Raw genomic sequence first — 22,343 nt, 5'->3', positions numbered from 1 at the left:
GGATTACAGAAATAAATGATATTAAATTTTTGAAAAAATTTCATCTTATGCCTAAGAAAATACAGTAAATATAGAATGTTAAGTTGTTATATTTTCCACCTATATTTTCATAATTTCATTAAAAAGTTTTCATTTTCTATTTTTATCTCTTTTAAAAATATAAGACAAAATCTTCATGTGCCTTATTTAAATATTTCAAAAAATGATAAGGGCTTTTCCCATTAAAATAGAGAGATTTATACTTATGTAATATTATTTTAAAAATACATTAGAATAGGTTTCTACAATTATTTTATAGTGTGGCATTTATATTAAAAATAGTAATTATTTATGGACAAAAATAGCAGCAGTCAATATTAATGTTCCTAATAGACAGTTCAAAATAATAAACAAAACATTTTTAGAAAATAAATTTTAACATTAAACAAGTACCATTCTAATATATGAAATTACATATTGCAATGGAGAAAGAAAAACTGAAATAATGTTCTTGTTGAAGATTTAGTGTCAAACAACAATAAATGCAAACATTTGTTTTAGATGAAAAGCTACAACATTTATGTTTTTACCTGAAATTTTCAGTATTATTTTTGAATCTCGGTTATAACTATTGCATTTATTTATTTAAAATAGATAAATAAAAACATGTTTTGTTTTTAAATGTTTTGCTTGCTTTAATACTAAAAGGACAAGTCAACATGTAAGAATGTTTGATGGTCTACAAGGATATTTTTTTCTGTTTAATTTAAGCTTATTTTTGAAATTCATGTCTTGGACAAGTTCAATCAGTCAAAATCTTCACAGAACAAGATGATCATTTTAGAAAAATCTTAACATATGGATATGTTTGTTATAAGAATAATTTGTAGAGATAATATTTTTTTCTCAGTGCCAAGCAATAGTAGTAGGGTTTTNGTGAAGTTATTATTATTATTATTATTATGCATTCAGTCATTTCTTCTGTAATGCAGTACAGTACATATGTTTATAAAAATTACTGCATTATGGAATTTTGTGCAATAAAAATAACAGGGCTTATAGGAAAATTAGAATTGGTGCAAAAAAAAATCGGTATAGGCTTTCAAAAACATTTTACTTCAAACTTCGCTTTACATTCCGGATCGATCCTCCGCTCAGGGATGAACTTGGGTCCTGATTGTAGAGCACATTTTACTTGGATGGAACTATATTGTCAGTATAGTTGTGGAAAGGTACTGGATATAGCCGAGGTTTCTCTCCAGCCAAATGAATTTACTGTTCATTTCTTTTTCTATCTTTCCACAGAATTTCTCCGTCTTAGCGTTAAACTTGTTAATCTGCAAGGTGTGGTCAAGGATTCAGATACAAACAGATGCGCATCATAAAGATCATCAGTTAATGCCGTTTGTCTCCTTTTATGTCTAATCAGTTTTAACAAAAACTGTCTTTCAAGTACTACTAGCGTAGATTGAAAAGACAGGAAAAACAAAATCTCAAGTATGGAATCTTGAAATGGTACGTTTTTCGTCTTTATATTACCGAACGATTTGGATTAAATATTTGCTACAATTGTAATTCTTGTTGAGATGCCAAAGTTCGGTGATACCCAAATGCACTTTCTCAAATGTTCTGCATTTCCACTGTGTCCAACGTATGCGGTAGTAATTGAAAGAAAATTTTGTCGAAACTGATTAGACATAAAAGAATCAAATGGCACTAGCTGAAGATCTCTAAGATGCATACCTGTTGTTTGCATATAGTTATGATCATAACTAGACAAGTTTAACGCTATGAGAGGAAGTCCGTGCGAAGATCGCAAAAGAATTGAAAAGTAAATTCATTTGCCTGGCGAGAAAGACTAATTTAAAGAAAACTAGGCCACATCATATAGTACCTTTCCACAACTACACTGACATTATGCTTGCACTCTGAGCTTTAATTCCATAATTATAATTATTTTAGTAATTAATGTTTGGTCTAATAAAATGATACTCACATGGCCAACCCTTTGGCAAGACGCGGACACTCGACCAACTCAGTGTTCAGTGGTTATATCCGCTCGGCCACTGGTGGGCTCTACACTTCGTAGTTTTTTTTTTAAACTCCGCCCTATGGGCACTAAGAGGGCCTCTTTTTGTAGGCCCATTATGGGTTCGGCCAGGCACACAATGGGGCGACCGGGTGGTGAGGGACGGGGACATATCCGGACGGACCAACCCCCGAAAAAATTCTGGGGATTATTCGACCCGTCAAGATTCGCTTCCGGGTCCCCAGAGCGGTAGGCTGCCACCTTGACTGCTTGGCTATCCGGCTGTCAAAGATAGGGGAAGGTCTGGTAGTATCGAACAAGCGTTGTTTCTAACATTTGCTGCAGGTGGCAAAATCTGTGAAGACACCAGCGGGTTGGGTGAAGAAAGAAAGTTCAGATTCAGCCATATTTAGTCAAGCAACAATGTTGTTGACACGTGGCAGAAAATTTGGGTTTTTTTAATAGCGTTTTGAGTGAACGAAGATAACTTCTGATTGTCATAGCTTGCCTGAAAGTGAAAATATATTTTTTTGTTTATTGTTCTTTAACTTGAAGGCCGTAAATCTCCTTAAGCTTATTAATACGCATGTGGTAACAGATATTCTGTTCCATGATATTTCTGGTTGTATCGGACAAAAATGTTGCGGTTTGTTTCGGACAGCGGTGTTATGGGTTGTATCGGAAACAGTTTAAGGTTGATAAGAATTATATTCTCACGGAATGTTTTTGTTTTGCGGGACAATATGGGTAAACTACGGCAGAAGAAAGGAGAGAAAGAAGAAAAAGAAAAGAAAGAATCTATGCAGCTAAGAGAAAACTTCTGGAGAAAATCGTCTAAATAAAGAGAGACAAAGAAAAAAGAAGCAAATAAATAAGTTCAAAAAAGAGAGAGAGAGAAGGAGGCCAAAAGACTCACTTTATCTTAGAAAAATGAATTTTAAGAGGTGTCTTTATAGAACAACGAAGTTTTGTATGGAATGTAATCTGGTCCAACTGAGCTGTAAAAATCTTTTATAATATAGGAGAAGGTCAGATGTCCGATACTATCCGATCTTTCCCTATTGGTTTCATCGTAGATACGCTATAATCGATGAAAACGGGTCAACTTCATTTTCTTAAATGGTAACCCACAATTTTGATTGCACATTGTTTGTTTTTGATATAAAATCATAAACATTTATCAGAAGTTGTGTGCGTTCGGAGTTTTACATGCCCTCATATGATGCACGCGTGAATCCGCGGATATCTATGAAGTTCATTGGGAAAATGCTGAAAAAGTTATTAAGTTACTATTATTATTATTAGGTGGAATCATTCTTTTTGTTCAAATAATAAGCTGATACAAAAACTACTGCCATAGTATGTTAAGCGGACGTCCGAGGCAATTAAAGCATCAGTCTACTATTCTGAGCGACCTGGGATTGAATCCGTCTAGCAATCATAGGGTTGTTTCACTAGTTATCTGTCCGGCTACGTATGGCCGAAATCAACGATGCGTTTTATTTTGGACACTTATATTGGCCCTGTGGGCACCTTTTTTTTGGCCCATCTTGGGTTCGGCCGGCTGGTGAGGGATGGGGCCGATCTATCACTGACAGCCTAATTTCGATTTCGGGTCCTCCAGAACGGTAGGCTGATGTTTTACGCCTTTGCCATCCGGAAAGTTAAACTCAATGGGTATGAAAAAATTTTGTTGATTCCACTGTGTGCTCTTGTATTCCTGTGGTGTGAAAAGAACAAATTATGAAGACTTTAAGATTTTCTTTTCTTTCTCCTAACTAAAAATATTAATTATCAATTTTCTGTCCTAGACATTTACACTATATTAAATTTTAAGTGGATTTAAGATTTAATATGAGTACATATAATTATTATTGAGACAGGACTTCTTACAATACTCTGGATTTTAGATAAATTAGATCTTATGAAGATAAAAATTACTTACTCTTCTTTCCAAAAATGTTATTTGTTCCTGATTAAATTTACAGTAATTCTTCAGGGTTTTGCTAAGTTTATCAAACTTAAAACAAAAGTAAATTTTAAATGTTAAATCGGAAATAAAATATATAATAATTCAAAATAATGGTATCAATCGAATAATTACTTTTGTATTAAGTTCAATGAAAGCTTTAGTGAAACTTCTATTATATTTTCTTACAAAAGCATTTAATGAATTTAACTACGTAATAAAAAGAAATTAAATTTATAAGTCGCATTTATCAAATAATAAATTATACAAATTATTTATTAATTTCAAGATAATTTCATATTAAATAAAGTGTATGAAGAAAAATTAAAACAAAGAAAATTTTGTTAAAAACGAACTTCGATTTTTGAACTGTTAATGTAAAAATAATAAATTTATTTATGAAAAAGTATTATTTACTCGTTTTTTCTTCAAAGATTCTTTTTTTGGCTTTCTTTTCTTCTTGTTTAATGGCTATAAATTTATAACACGTTTTAAAGAACATTTTAAAATAAAATCAATTCACTAATTGGTACCTACATAAGTTGCAATTGCAGATTTTGTACCGTAATTTCCTTTGAATAATCCACGAGTTCTCTGTCAATTTTAAATTGCAATTATGAGCTCACTCAACAGTTTTACCTTTGTCTAAATTTATTTTTAAAACTCGCGATACATGCAGTGGCGGCCCTAGCCAGGTTTTCAGGTGGTGCGAAATCTCATTGTGGCGCCCTCCCCCCGTAGGGACTAAACTGATAACGTACATTTTTCACATTATTAATAACTCAGACCTCCGAAATATTAGTATAGTAATACTATTAGTAATACTATGGATGAGAAACGATAACGACGGTAAATGGAGAGTTAACTTGACCCTTGTTATTCAGACATATCGCAAGCTGTTGACGTTTTTTTCTTCTCCCCTCCGTCGACGGAATCTCTTAATTTTAGGTTATGGAGATAAAGCACACGTTTCTGGATCATGTTTTATATTCTCACAACCCAGCTCACTCCTATGTAAAATCTATAGCATAGTACTAGATGGATGAGGAACAACAACAGTGAAAAAAACAATACTGTACAGTATTTCTTTCACAAGGCAATATTTATTTAATTTCTTTCATAAGGCAATATTCATAACAATATTTACTTAAACTGCTATGGCACAGACAACGCTCACATCACGCAAAAGACAAATTTACATCGTAAATTAATTTGAAATTGAAACAAATTCAGAAATAAAATAAAATAAAAAGCCTACATTGCCACCTTCCTCGCTTTTGCGCTTGCAAATGTTGTTATTAATTCAGAATAATTTAATTCCTGGGCAATACTATTTTCGGCAGATAAAATTGCTAGATCTGACAGTCTATCCCGACACATGGTTGAACGTAAATAAGTTTTAATAAGTTTTAATTTACTGAAACTTCGTTCTTTAGCGACAGTTACAGGTATGGTCAGAAAAATTCGAAGTGTTGTCCACACATTCGGGAATATATCCTATCAATTATTTTGTTTAATAAGTTGAAGAACTTTTATTGGTTCTGATGATTTAAGCTCTTTCAACAATGGATTCAGGTGCAAAAGTTCCTCAACCAATTCACAACCAAATATGTCGCATTTTTCTCCATCGGTTAAACTTATTTCTAAATTTGCACAAGCTTTTCCAATTTTGACTTTTCATGAATTGTTTTGATGTTGTATAAAAAGGACCATATATCATTAAATTTGGATAGTTGTGTAAATCGAGTGACCAACGCATTTTCAATTGAATCGATCATAGGGTAAAAGACGTTTATTTTAAACAATTCTTCAGGATCTGTTGGTGTATCACCTACGGCCTCGTATTTAAAATAATCTCTTCTTTCTTTGGGATCGGACTGACTTAAAAATAAGATCTATCCCAGCCTGAAAAGCAATTTCCCTAGCTGTTATTACAACAGACGAATAACGCCGGTACTCTTTTACAAATTCATAGCAGTTCTTCAGCAATTGTGTAGCGTTTGATAAATCCATAGTTTCAGACTGCGTAGCCTTGCTTACAATGTTTACTTGAAACAATATATCATACCAAGCCACTATTGTTACTATAAACTCAAATTGCTCCATGATCTGAATCAGGGACAAGGCCTCTGATGCTGCAACTGGGTCATTCGTTTCTTCCTGAAGATCCAGAAGGGCGTTACGAACTGAAGAGTATTGATAACGAACTGCAGCGAGGCTAGAAACTCTACTCTCCCAACGAGTTTCACAAACATTTTTCAGCGAAAGTTTTTCTATGTGCTTGGATATCACTTTTTGAACATTTAATTCACAGTACAATAATTTCGCGACAATATACGCGTACAGAAACTTAGAACTAATTCTTACTCACTAACTTATAACCAAAGAGGGTAGAAGATTATATAAGAAGGTATATAGAAAAAGGGAAAGATCAAAATACACGGAATTTTCTTTATTTCGTGAACACTGGATGAACACCACCTCGGATTCTGCAGATATACCAGACGTGATTTTTCTTTCCTTTCTTTATAATCGGGACTTCCGTCCAACGTTGACTCTGGAGTTTTCTATTTTTCTAACGTAACCAAAATGTCCTTCCTTCGGAATTATTCAGTCTCAAATAGCCCCTAGTCGCCTACTCGCGATCTGGAGCGCCCTTCTCTTCACGTCTTACTCCCACGAAGGTCCAGTCAAGACTAACCCGTTCTTTTTGTTTTATCGGCCCTCAGGCCTTAACTCTCCCGTTGTCTTATGTTCTTGGAACTGGTGATCCATTGTCTTCAGTTCTTGGGATTGGTGGTCTCACCCAAAGGGAAGAAAGGAAATGAGAAGAAAGTTCTAGAAAGACGGAGAACAAAAGGGAATAAGGAAATAAATATATAAATATTGGTTTCTTTAATCTCGGTATTTATTTTGGCGGGTAGGGTTAAGTAGTAATAAGGTGATCGGGTTTTATTTTTTTCGCAGACGATCTATCGTTGCATTTTCGGCGCCCCCACTATGACGGCGCCCGGTGCGGTCGCACCGTTCGCACCACTGTAGGGCCGCCCCTGTACATGGAACGTAAAGGATTTCCTTTAAGTACCATTTTTTGTCTATCATTTTGATTTTTCGGGAAATCACCAAAGAGGTAACTTTGGTGATAATCCCTTTTCTGTATTTTATTAAAATTGAATTATTTTAACATAAAATGTATGAATAAAGTAATAATCAAACTAATAACCTCTATAGGCATTTCTAAAATAATGTGAATGGTAGCAATTGTAAGAAACAAAATCACAATTGGTCGAACTGTGAAAAGCCATAGCCAAAGTTGCAAAAGATGTTGTAATATGCAAACTTTAGACAAATATAAATCATAAAACAGAGAACTCCATCCAATATCCACCCTTTCTATTACATTTTGATATGCTTTCTGCAAAATAAAAATTGAAAATTATTTTCATTTTATGACTTAAACTTGTTTTAAACATTTTATATTGTTTAAAATTTTTTAGTAATAACATTTTAGTTTCTTATAAGATTTGACATAACTTTCTTTTTAACATTAGGAATTTTACGTCTTCAAAATGCCACAAACAAATTTTAGAGAAAAGTGAAAATTTGGACTGAAAAATGGGGAATGACCTCTATGCCGTAAAGAGAATAAAATCGATTTACTACAGCGATCGATAGGATTTTGACTCGTCCGATTCGTAAACGCAAAATATGTGACGAGACGATCAAACACCAATCAGAAAGTTGATTCACTTTAACAAACAAGTATAAATTTTTAGTAATGAAAATCGAAAGAAATGCGGCAGTTGTGCTTGTAGTGTAGTGATTATCACATCCGCCTAACACGCGGAAGGTCCCAGGTTCGATCCCTGGCAGGCACATGGTTTTTCCCCTTTTGTCGCAGTTTTTCGTGTAAATATCCTTAATTAATCATTATTATCAAAACATCATTTAATAAGTTTAAATCAAACTGCATTTGAATTTAGTAATATTTCTACATATACAGGTAACATATATATTAATTAATAGGTGTTTAAATGTGTAATTCTCGCATTTAATTAAAGAACTATTTAATCATTCTTATCAAAACGTCATTTAATAAGCTGTGAACTGAATTTTTGTAAATAAACTAATGGCAATCTATGCTGAAAGTACGAGAATGGCCGTTTTCCATCGGTGTAATTAGTTTGTGCACAGCATTTATAAGACGAGCGTCTCGCCCCTGAAATGATCAGAAAATTGACAAAGCTTACTAATTTAGATTTACTAAATTTTAAAATAAGTAAACTAAGAATTAAATTTTATTTTAAAATTACGACTGTGAATTAACTGCATGATTTATTTGCCTGGTGATTTTTGTGTCACTGTAAATAATAGTTAATTAACCAGATTATTTCGTTTTTATTAAAAACGAAATAATCTGGTTAATTAACTATTATTATAACAAAAATCGATATACTCGTATAAACATTTGACACTGATTACCCAGTTTGTGACCCCTGCTCTAGAGGTACTGTACAGTACATCTAACAGTACTGTATAGTCGCAAACTGGCTGTCCGCGGGCCGGATAAGGCCCGTTAAGGCTTCATATCTGATTCGCCGCCTTGATAAATTCTTTTCTAAAAATCAATATTTCTAACATCTTGCAAGGATTAAAACAGAAAATTTAAACGTCTAACTGCTTACCTACGTCATAAAGGCCTGGCAATAAAAGAGCCTTTGTTGGTCTTTTTTTAAATTACAGTATTTTTTGATTTATCGAATAATAACGAATACGGCCCGCGACTGATATAGCCTACATCTATTTGATTGGCCCTTTGCTGCGTTTGAGTTTGAGAGCTTTGATCAAGCGTATGACTTGTGATGTCACGTATACTGAATTCGATGCAAGTTAGATGGCACTGATTGCAGGAAAGGGTTATATAGTAATAAAACAAACGTCAGGAAAAGGATTTAGCCCATTCCTGATATTGGGATTCTCAATTCGACCTGTAGAAATTTTGTTTTATTTTTATTTTACGATTAACAATTTATTTTAATTGATTGAGCATCTAAAGTTCGGACATGTCTTTGTGTCCTAACTTTTAATTAGGCAAGCAATCATTTCTTAAATAGTTCTTTAAATGCGAGAATTACATATTTATACACCTGTTAATTACTATGTGTAGAAATAATACTAAATTCAAATGCAGTTTGATTTAAACTTATTAAATGATGTTTTGATAAGAATGATTAAGGATATTTACATGAAAAACTTTTTTAAAAAACTGCGACAGAAGCGGGGAAAACCATGTGCCTGCCAGGGATCGAACCTGAGACCTTCCGCGTGTTAGGCGGATGTGATAACCACTACACTATAAGCACAACTGCCGCGTTTCCTTCGATTTTCATTACTAAAAATTTATACTTGTTTGTTAAAGTGAATCAACTTTCTGATTAGTGTTTGATCGTCTCGTCGCATATTTTGCGTGTACGAATCGGACGAGTCAAAATGCTATCGATCGCTGTAGTAAATCAATTTATTCTCTTTACGGTGTAAAGATCATTCCCCATTTTACGTCACAGATAATGACCGGTAAATTTGTTTCTGATCTACAAATTAGAATATAAATAAATTATTACAAAAGTTGCTTCTAGCTCTTGGTATAATTAAATTAATTAAATTATCAACAAACGTAAAACCGATAATAGTAAGGGCTTATTACACCAATGATAATGAACACAAACGCCAGGAATCAAAGTAAAAACATTTAATAAAAGCAAAAAAAAAAAGTATATAGAATAAAAATGACTACATAAGTAGGGAAAACGAAAAACCCAAAATGCATTTCGGACTATTTTCTAACAGAAAACAGCCCCTCATCAATTGGATTAATTAAAGGTTTTAATATATTTAAAAGTATACAAGGTAAAGATAAACTTAAAACTATGCCTAAAACTATACAATATAAAGATGAAAACGCCGCTATAAATGTATGATTAAGCATTGTCAATGTAGACAGGTGTGATAAATCTTCATAACGCTGAAGGGTGGCGTGACGTATAGGGTGCCGATACAAAACAGTTATAGGTTAGCCAATTATTGGTTTACAGTTATGAATTAATGTTTATTACATTACCATTATATACCAAAAATTATCAGATTATATACATACCAAAAATAGTAAGACGACAGAGTTACAGGTTTAGTCATTACAACAAAGCGCCGGAAGCAGTTGTAAAGGAGGTGTGTAACAGTCCACATCTGGTGCACAAGTGGTGACAACATATGATACAATTACAAGTTTTCTACAGTTTTAACAAGTTAGAGTCGTGACATCACAAAGATATTTTGTTTTTAAAAAATATGATTATGCTATCATTCGTTAATTTTGATACCCGAATTATCATTAATTCTGTTAACATTACTGTATTAATTTTTAAATCTCAAGATGTTCAAAATATTTACGTTTATAGGTGTTAGTTTCGAATTTTAGTGCTTTTATCGTACTTTTATCAATTTCGCAACCATATAGATTGCAGTGTTTAGCAACTGCAGAGTATTCAGAATTGAATTTGATGTCGCTTATGTGTTATTTTATACGAATTTCGAGGCATCTTTTTATTTCACCGACATAGGTTATANTACTGGCTTCGCATCAGGAGATGGCCTATGTTGTAAATGAGTGGGAGGGTTAGCGAGGTCGAGATAGGGTGTTGGTCGTACTCGAGGATGCTACATATTTAAACATAAGAATAATATATTTATTTAACAACTAAGATTATACAAAACGGGAGTACAAAAACGTAAGATACAATAATGATATGGAAAATAGACAGTTAGTAGCGTGACATTTTGATTCGGTCTCATGGATATGTCATTTGTGGCCCGGCCTGAGTTAGGTATCTATCTACCTTTTTTAAAACAGGGACCAAACAGATGTTAGTAATATTTAAGACCGTTCTAATTTTCTCATATTTTTGACATACGTAAGTTGAAAAATCTTTTTTGTACTATTGTTATTAACGGGAATAACGATATGGACATTGGAGTTATGATTACACCAATTACGATTTACCAATTACCAGTTATGATTACACCAATTATGATTTTAGCCATGTGTCTAGTGCTATGCTATAATCGATGAAAACGGGTCAACTTCATTTTCTTAAATGGTAACCCACAATTTTGATTGCACATTGTTTGTTTTTGATATAAAATCATAAACANTACACCAAGATTACACCAATTACGATTTACCAATTACCAGTTATGATTACACCAATTATGATTTTAGCCATTTGTCTAGTGCTTTTGGGTAATTATTTAATAAGAAGGTCTTAATAACGTCTGTGATCTCAATATTCTTTTTATAATCAGAAGTACAGTAGTTCTATTAAATATCTTTTTGACTAAATTGACAAAAATATTTCTTTTTATAAACAAAGAGATATGCAAGTGGTAGTCCTTGTATAGAGGAGAAGGTGGTATTATGGAACACTGCGGGTATTATGGAACCACCTAATTTCGAACTGATAATAAAGGCAAACTGTAGCGGAATGTGGCTTAACTGAACTAGGCAGATATCCATAGCAAGGGGAAAACCCGTTTTACTTCAGTTAAACGGTTGTCCATATTTAATCAGCAAATTTGTTATTTTCAAAATTTGCAAGTTTTGGATGCTAAGTGAATTTAATTATTTTTAAAATATAAATCGTGTAGTTGTAGGTTCACTGGTGCATGTATTCCGTTCCAGAGACTTAGGGTACGTATTAATTTGTGTGATGTTCACGTTTTTTAAATTTTGGTCTCGGCAGACATAAGTTAATTCAAGATGGCGATGCGTGAAATATGGACCCCATTGGTGCTTTTACAGTAATATGGAACTCAACTCCTCCGAACTTTCTATTTGCAAACAGACATTCCTCCAGAGCAATTTGTGAAAAAGACACTAGGTAGAAAGTCANGTCATTTTTATTCTACATCCTCTTTTTTTTTGCTTTTATTAAAGGTTTTTACTTTGATTCCTGAGCGTTTGTGCAATGATAATGGTATCATTGGTGTAATATGCCCTTACTATTATCGATTTTACGTTTGTGGATAATTTAATTAATTTAGAATATAAATGTTTTAAAATCATAAAGAAGTTCGGAAGTGATGGAGTAAGCTCGGGCCTTTATATATTCTATTTATATGTTAGGAGATAATTTTGATTCATTTTGATTTTTCTGTCGGCCAAGCCCACAATGGATTCGGCCGTCCCATTGTGGGCCTGGCCGAACCCATAATGAGCTTGCTAAACGAGGCCCTCTTAGTGCCCACAGGGTAGAAAGAGTTAAAAAAAAAGTAAAAAAACACGAAATAAAATTTACCGAATTCTTCATAGAAGTCCAAAATTCTGTTTTTTTATACTGTTTTAGATTTTTCGAGTCCAAATAAGAATTATAATCTAAATTAAAGTTATATTTTAATTAATATAAAACAGAAATGATAAAATCGATTAATCAATTCACAGTATTACCTTTTCCTTTGAAAAACAAGAAGTAAACAGATATAGTTGCAGCTATTAGAAATAAATAAACTAAGTTCTTGTACATGATTTATTTTATATTCTAAAAGATTTCATAATTAAATAAATTCTGTTAAAATTTAAAAAAATCGAACAAACAGTAAAACTAGTATTAAATTTTTATATTTGAAATTTTTTTAAATTTCAGTTTATTTTTATGATATTATTTATGTATTTGAAAAATATATTATTACAATAATAATTGATTTAACGTCTATGTTTTAAATTTAATAAATTAAATAAAATTTAATTAATTATTATTATTTTAAAGTCTCTCGTCAGAGGGCATTGCTTTTCTTTTTCGGCATGGACAAGAAACGTAAACGGTCGAAGCAGCTATTGGCAGTTGAACATTCTGTTACGGGTATGCTTTTTCTAATATGAAAGATATAGAATATATTTAAGGCTGAACATATTAACATTTTTTAAAATAAGTTGGAGTTATAAGCTTAAGAGATTCAAGTGGGTAATTATTTATAAACGTACCATCATTTCGACGCCATGTTTGAAGTTAGAAGCACGTGTGTTTATAACATTCACTGTTGTCAATATATCTCTCTGCCTACAGTATTAAAAAGAAAAAGTGGATTTTGTTTAATACACATATCGGGTGTTGTATTAACAAACGCAAATGAATTGTGTGAACAGTGATATTAACTGTATCGCACTCCTTAATCGCTCATATTTCGGTACTGCGCAAGTGCCCTTATTTCAAACATGGCATCAAAATGATGGCATTGGATTCTTTAAACATAAAGCACCATTTATTTGTTATAAAGAAAGATAATTTCTCGAGTCTCCATTATTTTTTGTCTGCCGTAAGCACAAATGACTATCTATTACATATGTACTATATATTTTATTATTAGTCATTATTAAAACTGTGAGAACCGAGGGGGTAGAGTCGTGAGCTGGACCCTTCTTACCGGCTTCGCATCAGGAGATGGCCTATGTTGTAAATGAGTGGGAGGGTTAGCGAGGTCGAGATAGGGTGTTGGTCGTACTCGAGGATGCTACATATTTAAACATAAGAATAATATATTTATTTAACAACTAAGATTATACAAAACGGGAGTACAAAAACGTAAGATACAATAATGATATGGAAAATAGACAGTTAGTAGCGTGACATTTTGATTCGGTCTCATGGATATGTCATTTGTGGCCCAACCTGAGTTAGGTATCTATCTACCTTTTTTAAAAGCCATCCTGACGGAGAGAATTTACTATTTCAAACAAGTACCTTTTTCCGAAATGGGGAGGAGAGGTCCGAATGTAGTTCCAGCCGGGAGACTTTCTTTCGACAATCGCCCCGAGGTGCAGGTATGATCCCCTTTTATACTATTCCCGAAGGGGAGCTGGCCAGGGGGATTCTGATGCAAAGGTGGTCTAAGTTTGATCTGTGTCTGGGTGTTGTTTCTGCTAATTGTTAGAAATTGAACTTTTTGACAAATTTGTTACCTTTTTCTATCTGGTAGTGTGACTCATTTTACTCATAAAACTGATAACAACTGTCAAACATACTAAATGAATTGATGGTAGTGACTAAGGTTAGGGTTTGGGATTGCAACCTTAGTAATAATTGTTAAATTGGAGAGATAGTCGATTGGTCTTATCTATCAAGAAATCAAATGAAATAGGATGTGTGTGGGTTTTCCCACTTGGTTAATTTTTCTCTAGTTGACCTTTTTTCCCTAGAATCTGATGGTAATATTACTTTAATTAATTAATTTTCTTGTAACTTGACAGAAAGATATCAAATTGCTTCTGAAAATGATAATGTAATTAGAATTTATCTTTATTTTTCCATTGGGAATTGTGCTTTTAAGTTTGTGTGAAATCCGGAATTTTTGTCGACTATTTGTCGATCAATTGTCCTGTATTTGATTAAAATCCAATTAAATTTTCCTTTAACTTAAAGTGGAACCTAACGGGAAAAAAAAACTTTTCGTTTATGTTCGACATAAACATCCGTTCAATTCGAAACTAATCCCACATTCCAACGCTAAAGTTTATAGTTAACATGGGCCCGGGAACAACTCTGACCCATCTGCATACCTTTTACCTCACAACAATTGGTCACATGACCATTCTCCCACGCCGAACTTATAAAAACCCCTTCCTTCCCCTTCTCGGGGGAGTCGTTCATTCGCCGTCACTTTTACAACTGTGTCCTATGAATATTGTGTCCTATTAATATACTGTGTCCTATACGATATTGTGTCCTGAAGAAAAATTATTATCCTAATCCTACCAACCCGTTGGATATCAAAACCTTTTTCCTTAAGAATATTAAAAGACATAAAGAGGTATGGAACTTATTTTTGTGAACTCTCTCTCGGTCCTTCGCGGTTCAGGGATTCAGATTTTCCCTTTTGAAATTGGTTATTGTAATCTCTATGTAGCTAATAAATCGTTGTTATCCTGTTAAAGTGGTGTCATCTTTACTCGTATATCGCCGGTCATCTTACCGACGCACTCCTCCCTCCTCCACTCGACCCGAAACATTTAATCCCGTTACTGCGGGAACGGTAAAATTTTAATCCATCCTGACCAGTGAGAAGGGTTTAACGACCTGTTGCCGGATCGGGAGACCTACATCCTCCCCGGCGGTTCACATATGTAAAGGTAATTAGGAAGTTTTGTTTTATGATTGATACAAGACATTCAAATAAATATATATGTAAAACTTGCATCTTTAATTATCAGCCAATACATTTAATTATTTGATATCATATTACAATTGTTAAGATATATTTTGTCATTGATGTAATTTCAATTAATTTAATCTTTGACAGATGCAGAACATGTGTCTAACCTAATATTTGAAAAGAAAGCACCTATAATCAAACCAATTCAAAGCTCAGGTTTGTAATTAAAGACTAGTTAAATTTGAATATTTAAATAAATAAGTCTTGATAAATCTGGTTAAATTTCTAATTATTTCAGTATTATCCAAAGTACAAAAGTTCCTCCCACAACTGGAAGCTGCTGAAAAACATCTTAAGACTCTATCTCCAGAAGATTACAATATAGAATGCATAGCTGAAGATTCTACATTCATTGAAATGGTTAATATCAATAGATAAAATGATTTGTGTGTTGCATTCATGTTACATTAATCTGATATTGAATCTAATTTTTGACATTTGAATAATTTTTAATAAAATTCTTATTTTTATAATAGAATGTCGCATTATTGCCAGATGAAAGTGAAAGTGAAGATTCAGATATTGAAAATGGACAGATAAAGATTAAAAAATTGTCAAAAAATCCTCAAATATCAGTTGTAAATAATAAGGAAAACAATAGGATAAATGATGTAAAATCCTAGATTATGTAAATACAGGTTTTTATATTAAAATGCTAACAATGAATATTTTTATTATTTGTTCAAAAATCATACATGTACCGTACAAACTGAAAATTTTATATAAACTGATTATTATTGTTAAGCCAAAATGCAAAAATTTAATTTAAATAATAAATTTAAGTCAATAACTATTAATAACTCTAGCAGACAGTAATCACACTACAATAATAATTGATTTAACGTCTATGTTTTAAATTTAATAAATTAAATAAAATTTAATTAATTATTATTATTTTAAAGTCTCTCGTCAGAGGGCATTGCTTTTCTTTTTCGGCATGGACAAGAAACGTAAACGGTCGAAGCAGCTATTGGCAGTTGAACATTCTGTTACGGGTATGCTTTTTCTAATATGAAAGATATAGAATATATTTAAGGCTGAACATATTAACATTTTTTAAAATAAGTTGGAGTTATAAGCTTAAGAGATTCAAGTGGGTAATTATTTATAAACGTACCATCATTTCGACGCCATGTTTGAAGTTAGAAGCACGTGTGTTTATAACATTCACTGTTGTCAATATCTCTCTCTGCCTACAGTATTAAAAAGAAAAAGTGGATTTTGTTTAATACACATATCGGGTGTTGTATTAACAAACGCAAATGAATTGTGTGAACAGTGATATTAACTGTATCGCACTCCTTAATCGCTCATATTTCGGTACTGCGCAAGTGCCCTTATTTCAAACATGGCATCAAAATGATGGCATTGGATTCTTTAAACATAAAGCACCATTTATTTGTTATAAAGAAAGATAATTTCTCGAGTCCCCATTATTTTTTGTCTGCCGTAAGCACAAATGACTATCTATTACATATGTACTATATATTTTATTATTAGTCATTATTAAAACTGTGAGAACCGAGGGGGTAGAGTCGTGAGCTGGACCCTTCTTACCGGCTTCGCATCAGGAGATGGCCTATGTTGTAAATGAGTGGGAGGGTTAGCGAGGTCGAGATAGGGTGTTGGTCGTACTCGAGGATGCTACATATTTAAACATAAGAATAATATATTTATTTAACAACTAAGATTATACAAAACGGGAGTACAAAAACGTAAGATACAATAATGATATGGAAAATAGACAGTTAGTAGCGTGACATTTTGATTCGGTCTCATGGATATGTCATTTGTGGCCCAACCTGAGTTAGGTATCTATCTACCTTTTTTAAAAGCCATCCTGACGGAGAGAATTTACTATTTCAAACAAGTACCTTTTTCCGAAATGGGGAGGAGAGGTCCGAATGTAGTTCCAGCCGGGAGACTTTCTTTCGACAATCGCCCCGAGGTGCAGGTATGATCCCCTTTTATACTATTCCCGAAGGGGAGCTGGCCAGGGGGATTCTGATGCAAAGGTGGTCTAAGTTTGATCTGTGTCTGGGTGTTGTTTCTGCTAATTGTTAGAAATTGAACTTTTTGACAAATTTGTTACCTTTTTCTATCTGGTAGTGTGACTCATTTTACTCATAAAACTGATAACAACTGTCAAACATACTAAATGAATTGATGGTAGTGACTAAGGTTAGGGTTTGGGATTGCAACCTTAGTAATAATTGTTAAATTGGAGAGATAGTCGATTGGTCTTATCTATCAAGAAATCAAATGAAATAGGATGTGTGTGGGTTTTCCCACTTGGTTAATTTTTCTCTAGTTGACCTTTTTTCCCTAGAATCTGATGGTAATATTACTTTAATTAATTAATTTTCTTGTAACTTGACAGAAAGATATCAAATTGCTTCTGAAAATGATAATGTAATTAGAATTTATCTTTATTTTTCCATTGGGAATTGTGCTTTTAAGTTTGTGTGAAATCCGGAATTTTTGTCGACTATTTGTCGATCAATTGTCCTGTATTTGATTAAAATCCAATTAAATTTTCCTTTAACTTAAAGTGGAACCTAACGGGAAAAAAAAACTTTTCGTTTATGTTCGACATAAACATCCGTTCAATTCGAAACTAATCCCACATTCCAACGCTAAAGTTTATAGTTAACATGGGCCCGGGAACAACTCTGACCCATCTGCATACCTTTTACCTCACAACAATTGGTCACATGACCATTCTCCCACGCCGAACTTATAAAAACCCCTTCCTTCCCCTTCTCGGGGGAGTCGTTCATTAGCCGTCACTATTACAACTGTGTCCTATTATAAACTATATTATTGTGTCCTCTTGGAAAAGGATTATCCTCATCATACCACATCGTGGGATATCAGAACCTTTTTCCTAAAAGAAAAATTATTCAAAGACATAAAGAGGTATGGACCTTATTTTTGTGAACTCTCTCTCGGTCCTTCGCGGTTCAGGGATTCAGATTTTCCCTTTTGAAATTGGTTATTGTAATCTCTATGTAGCTAATAAATCGTTGTTATCCTGTTAAAGTGGTGTCATCTTTACTCGTATATCGCCGGTCATCTTACCGACGCACTCCTCCCTCCTCCACTCGACCCGAAACATTTAATCCCGTTACTGCGGGAACGGTAAAATTTTAATCCATCCTGACCAGTGAGAAGGGTTTAACGACCTGTTGCCGGATCGGGAGACCTACATCCTCCCCGGCGGTTCACATATGTAAAGGTAATTAGGAAGTTTTGTTTTATGATTGATACAAGACATTCAAATAAATATATATGTAAAACTTGCATCTTTAATTATCAGCCAATACATTTAATTATTTGATATCATATTACAATTGTTAAGATATATTTTGTCATTGATGTAATTTCAATTAATTTAATCTTTGACAGATGCAGAACATGTGTCTAACCTAATATTTGAAAAGAAAGCACCTATAATCAAACCAATTCAAAGCTCAGGTTTGTAATTAAAGACTAGTTAAATTTGAATATTTAAATAAATAAGTCTTGATAAATCTGGTTAAATTTCTAATTATTTCAGTATTATCCAAAGTACAAAAGTTCCTCCCACAACTGGAAGCTGCTGAAAAACATCTTAAGACTCTATCTCCAGAAGATTACAATATAGAATGCATAGCTGAAGATTCTACATTCATTGAAATGGTTAATATCAATAGATAAAATGATTTGTGTGTTGCATTCATGTTACATTAATCTGATATTGAATCTAATTTTTGACATTTGAATAATTTTTAATAAAATTCTTATTTTTATAATAGAATGTCGCATTATTGCCAGATGAAAGTGAAAGTGAAGATTCAGATATTGAAAATGGACAGATAAAGATTAAAAAATTGTCAAAAAATCCTCAAATATCAGTTGTAAATAATAAGGAAAACAATAGGATAAATGATGTAAAATCCTAGATTATGTAAATACAGGTTTTTATATTAAAATGCTAACAATGAATATTTTTATTATTTGTTCAAAAATCATACATGTACCGTACAAACTGAAAATTTTATATAAACTGATTATTATTGTTAAGCCAAAATGCAAAAATTTAATTTAAATAATAAATTTAAGTCAATAACTATTAATAACTCTAGCAGACAGTAATCACACACCTTTAAACTTACACTCTGAGCACCTGGACCATAGCTTAACACACACATAACATAGATGCCATTAAACAGTAATGCCTATGACCTAGCTCAAGGACTTGACAAAACTGTGTCAAACTACTGGCTGACTAGAGCTGCCTGTTTGGGGGAGAGGAGTTTATGGCTGCCATTCAAGATCAGGTCATAAACACTAAAAACCACAGAAAACACCTGAAAGATACATCACTCCCAAATGACTCTTGCAGAAAATGCCACATTCTGCCAGAAACAACACAACATATAAATTCTGGTTGCAAGCTCAATGCAGACTATTTACATAGGCATAATCAAATAGCAAATATAATACATCAAAAGCTTGCACACAAACAGATTATTAAACGTTCGGGTATCATACTACATGTACTCCACAGGCAGTATTCAAAAATGACAGACAAAATATACAACAACAAAGCCAAAATCACAGATAAAACAATCCATCACAAATAGACCTGACAACTCATTGACAAATTCAGTAAGATCACATAACAAATCTCTGTTCCAAACTCAATATAAAAAATGCTCTCACTGAAAAAGTCAGCAAGTATACCACTTGCTCAAGAAATAAGACAGATGTGGAGGATGGATAAGGTATTTATTGTACTGTACCTGTTGTCCTCTCTTCTACTGGTGTTATACCACATACACTACATAAAAGTCTAGAAACAACCTTAATAAAAACATATACATGGCACTACAGAAAGCTGCAATATTGAATACACATGAAATTAAATTTCTAGATGACACTCATGCCAATAACATAGCTTAATGTTAAACTTGTTTGGGTAGTATGTTTTGTTTGACTTTAGTCTGGCTTGGCACCAGTATCAGCTGAGCATGATATTCACAACATTATCAATTAATAATATAGGTAAAAATTAAATTATTATGTTAATATTTTAAACATTAAATATGTCCTCTTAATTGATTCTTCTATAAATCTTTGCTCTGGTAGTTTTTTTCTGTAAGAGTGCTCCTCAATCTAATTTTTCAAAAAATGTCATGGGTGTAATGGTCTAAAGTCTGTATGTGATAACCACTAAAATAACTGGAATATAACAGTAATTGAAAACTAATTAATAAAAAAGATGATAAGCAAGATGGTAGATATATAGCATTTCTTTTCCCTCCTTTCATTCTCATATTATCATCATTGCACTATAGCAGGGGTGGCCAAACCGTGGCGCATGCGCCAAACTTGGCGCATTGGACGATTACAAGTGGCGCTTTAGTCAGTTCTGAGCAACATTGCCAGATTTGGCTTCTTTGCAATTAAGAATATTACATAGAAAATTAATTTTTTATAGTCTGTCTTGGCAAGTTCATTTGTTGCACAATTCGTTGCAATCAACTTTACAGATAAAATGAGTGTTCTCCACATAGTAAATTACAGTGTATGCATGTATGTTTATTTTCGATCAGTGCATAGGCGTCTAAATGACAGTGCTACCGTCCGGACAGTCCACGAGTATGCCACTAATGTCAAATGGGACTATTTTGTACGGGTAACTACACCACCACCACATTTTTTATTAATTTTTTTTCACACAACTGAATTTTGATCTTTTAAATTGAAATACCTGATTAAAGGGTGGCCGAAATTTTTCTCCGCCCCGGGCGGCTAACACCCACGGTACGCCACTGCGCATCTGAACTCGTCTATCAAAAAATTGGCGCATGGTATGCAAAAGGTTGGCCACCCCTGCACTATAGTATCAAAGGAGAAAAGAAACTGGTAAAATAATTAGTTGCTGGTAATTAAGCTATTTTTCATGCAAGATAAAAACTGTGTGTAATATAATAAACATTTTTCATGTTAAGAAGAATAATATTTGATGTTTTTAACACATTAGATATTGTTAAAACAGTATTTACTTTTTAATTCAGTTAGTAGTTATGGTTAAACACTATTTCAACTGTTTATCTTTAAAAAATACCATCAACTTATTTTAGGAATCTTTCCTCAAAGTAGGTTAATTTTTTGTTTTGTGTCATGAAAGTATGAGCAAGTTGAGGATTCAAAGCTAAGCTCTAAACTTAATGTGTAAGAAAGTTTATTTTACCATATAATGAGTGGAGTCTAAAGCAACTGTTATAACATGAAATGTCAGCAAGGATGTGTTGTATCACCTTGAAACAGTTATTTGCAGTTGCAAGAGTCCTTATTTTAATTTATGCTAGGAGCAACATGAACATGCAGATGATGTGATAAGGATTAGGTTCATTTGAATGCTTCAACACATTTCTATCAAATGACACCTTCAACATGTTCATGTTGCTATACACACAATTTGACAATTGAGACTAAGAGCACAGTGGTCTAGTCTTTACTATTGGTAATATCAGTTTTGGTATCCAATAGCAATAGAAAGTTTACAATGCATATTCAAACATCAAACTGCATGTAAGCACTTAAGAGACTAACTCTTGCTGCTGACTGATGCAGTTTTGTCATGACTTTTGTTACAATGACATGCAGTATTTTGTATTATTTGGATGTTATATTGTTTATTGGATGTAAGAAACACTTTAGAGATTCTATTTTATTGCTTTATTTTGTACTTTCCTGGGATACATTTAATTATAATTATTTCTCATCATTTAAATCCTTGGATAAGTGCCAGTGACTCAATTTTGCATCACTTATAATTCTATAAAGATTGCTCAAAATGAAAAATTTTTGTTCTTAATTTGTTATAATAGTGATATACTTTATGAAAAAAATGAATCGTCATGTTTTGTGCAACTTCTTTTTTCAATGGCAGCAGCTAAAACAGTAGCACTAAATTTTGTGACCATGTTCAGCAATGTATTCATATTTATTGAACTACAGTAGAGCATTGATTATCCGAATATTGATCAACCAAAACATCGTTAACCGAAAGCATTCCAGTTGGCAAATTTAAATTTCTGCTAGTGCTGTGGCACT

General features: G+C 32.9%; 3 protein-coding genes and 2 non-coding genes across 5 annotated transcripts; 3 read left to right on the top strand and 2 right to left on the bottom strand.

Moving 5' to 3' along the window:
* Positions 1 to 3,908: 3,908 nt before the first annotated feature.
* Positions 3,909 to 12,614, bottom strand: LOC111624220. The gene is made up of 7 exons (XM_023367033.1): positions 12,478 to 12,614; positions 12,329 to 12,405; positions 7,201 to 7,392; positions 4,515 to 4,571; positions 4,395 to 4,448; positions 4,113 to 4,187; positions 3,909 to 4,028 (listed from the first exon to the last, which is right to left on the bottom strand). Exons 1-7 carry the CDS (start codon positions 12,551 to 12,553, stop codon positions 3,924 to 3,926), a joined length of 636 nt encoding a protein of 211 aa, XP_023222801.1. The 5' UTR covers positions 12,554 to 12,614; the 3' UTR covers positions 3,909 to 3,923.
* Positions 7,783 to 7,855, top strand: Trnav-aac. The gene has a single exon. It is a non-coding gene; the product is annotated as a tRNA-Val (tRNA).
* On the bottom strand, positions 9,268 to 9,340 carry Trnav-aac. Its single transcript has one exon. It is a non-coding gene; the product is annotated as a tRNA-Val (tRNA).
* A 182-nt stretch (positions 12,615 to 12,796) lies between the features above and the next one.
* On the top strand, positions 12,797 to 15,902 carry LOC111624221. The gene is made up of 4 exons (XM_023367034.1): positions 12,797 to 12,889; positions 15,324 to 15,392; positions 15,475 to 15,596; positions 15,713 to 15,902. Exons 1-4 carry the CDS (start codon positions 12,832 to 12,834, stop codon positions 15,857 to 15,859), a joined length of 396 nt encoding a protein of 131 aa, XP_023222802.1. The 5' UTR covers positions 12,797 to 12,831; the 3' UTR covers positions 15,860 to 15,902.
* Positions 15,903 to 16,117: 215 nt separating this feature from the next.
* LOC111624219 lies at positions 16,118 to 19,223 on the top strand. The gene is made up of 4 exons (XM_023367032.1): positions 16,118 to 16,231; positions 18,645 to 18,713; positions 18,796 to 18,917; positions 19,034 to 19,223. Exons 1-4 carry the CDS (start codon positions 16,174 to 16,176, stop codon positions 19,178 to 19,180), a joined length of 396 nt encoding a protein of 131 aa, XP_023222800.1. The 5' UTR covers positions 16,118 to 16,173; the 3' UTR covers positions 19,181 to 19,223.
* Positions 19,224 to 22,343: the final 3,120 nt, after the last annotated feature.

This window comes from Centruroides sculpturatus, unplaced genomic scaffold (assembly GCF_000671375.1).
Source record: "Centruroides sculpturatus isolate CEXI.00-Female unplaced genomic scaffold, Cexi_2.0 scaffold61, whole genome shotgun sequence".
Classification (NCBI taxonomy): Eukaryota; Metazoa; Arthropoda; class Arachnida; order Scorpiones; family Buthidae; genus Centruroides; species Centruroides sculpturatus.
This window is presented reverse-complemented; position numbering and strand designations above follow the sequence as displayed.

Bases quoted from the DNA above. Each gene is read 5' to 3' on its own strand.
- LOC111624220 (XM_023367033.1), bottom strand. From the start codon at position 12,553: ATGTACAAGAACTTAGTTTATTTATTTCTAATAGCTGCAACTATATCT. The intron at 4,572-7,200 runs GTTATTAGTTTG...TAAAATTGACAG, and splicing joins TTTTAGAAATGCCTATAGAG to AGAACTCGTGGATTATTCAA. The intron at 4,188-4,394 runs GTAAATAATACT...TTTATTACGTAG, and splicing joins AATCTTTGAAGAAAAAACGA to TTAAATTCATTAAATGCTTT.
- LOC111624219 (XM_023367032.1), top strand. From the start codon at position 16,174: ATGGACAAGAAACGTAAACGGTCGAAGCAGCTATTGGCAGTTGAACAT. The intron at 16,232-18,644 runs GTATGCTTTTTC...AATCTTTGACAG, and splicing joins AGTTGAACATTCTGTTACGG to ATGCAGAACATGTGTCTAAC. The intron at 18,714-18,795 runs GTTTGTAATTAA...TAATTATTTCAG, and splicing joins CAAACCAATTCAAAGCTCAG to TATTATCCAAAGTACAAAAG.
- LOC111624221 (XM_023367034.1), top strand. From the start codon at position 12,832: ATGGACAAGAAACGTAAACGGTCGAAGCAGCTATTGGCAGTTGAACAT. The intron at 15,393-15,474 runs GTTTGTAATTAA...TAATTATTTCAG, and splicing joins CAAACCAATTCAAAGCTCAG to TATTATCCAAAGTACAAAAG. The intron at 15,597-15,712 runs GTTAATATCAAT...TTTTTATAATAG, and splicing joins ATTCTACATTCATTGAAATG to AATGTCGCATTATTGCCAGA.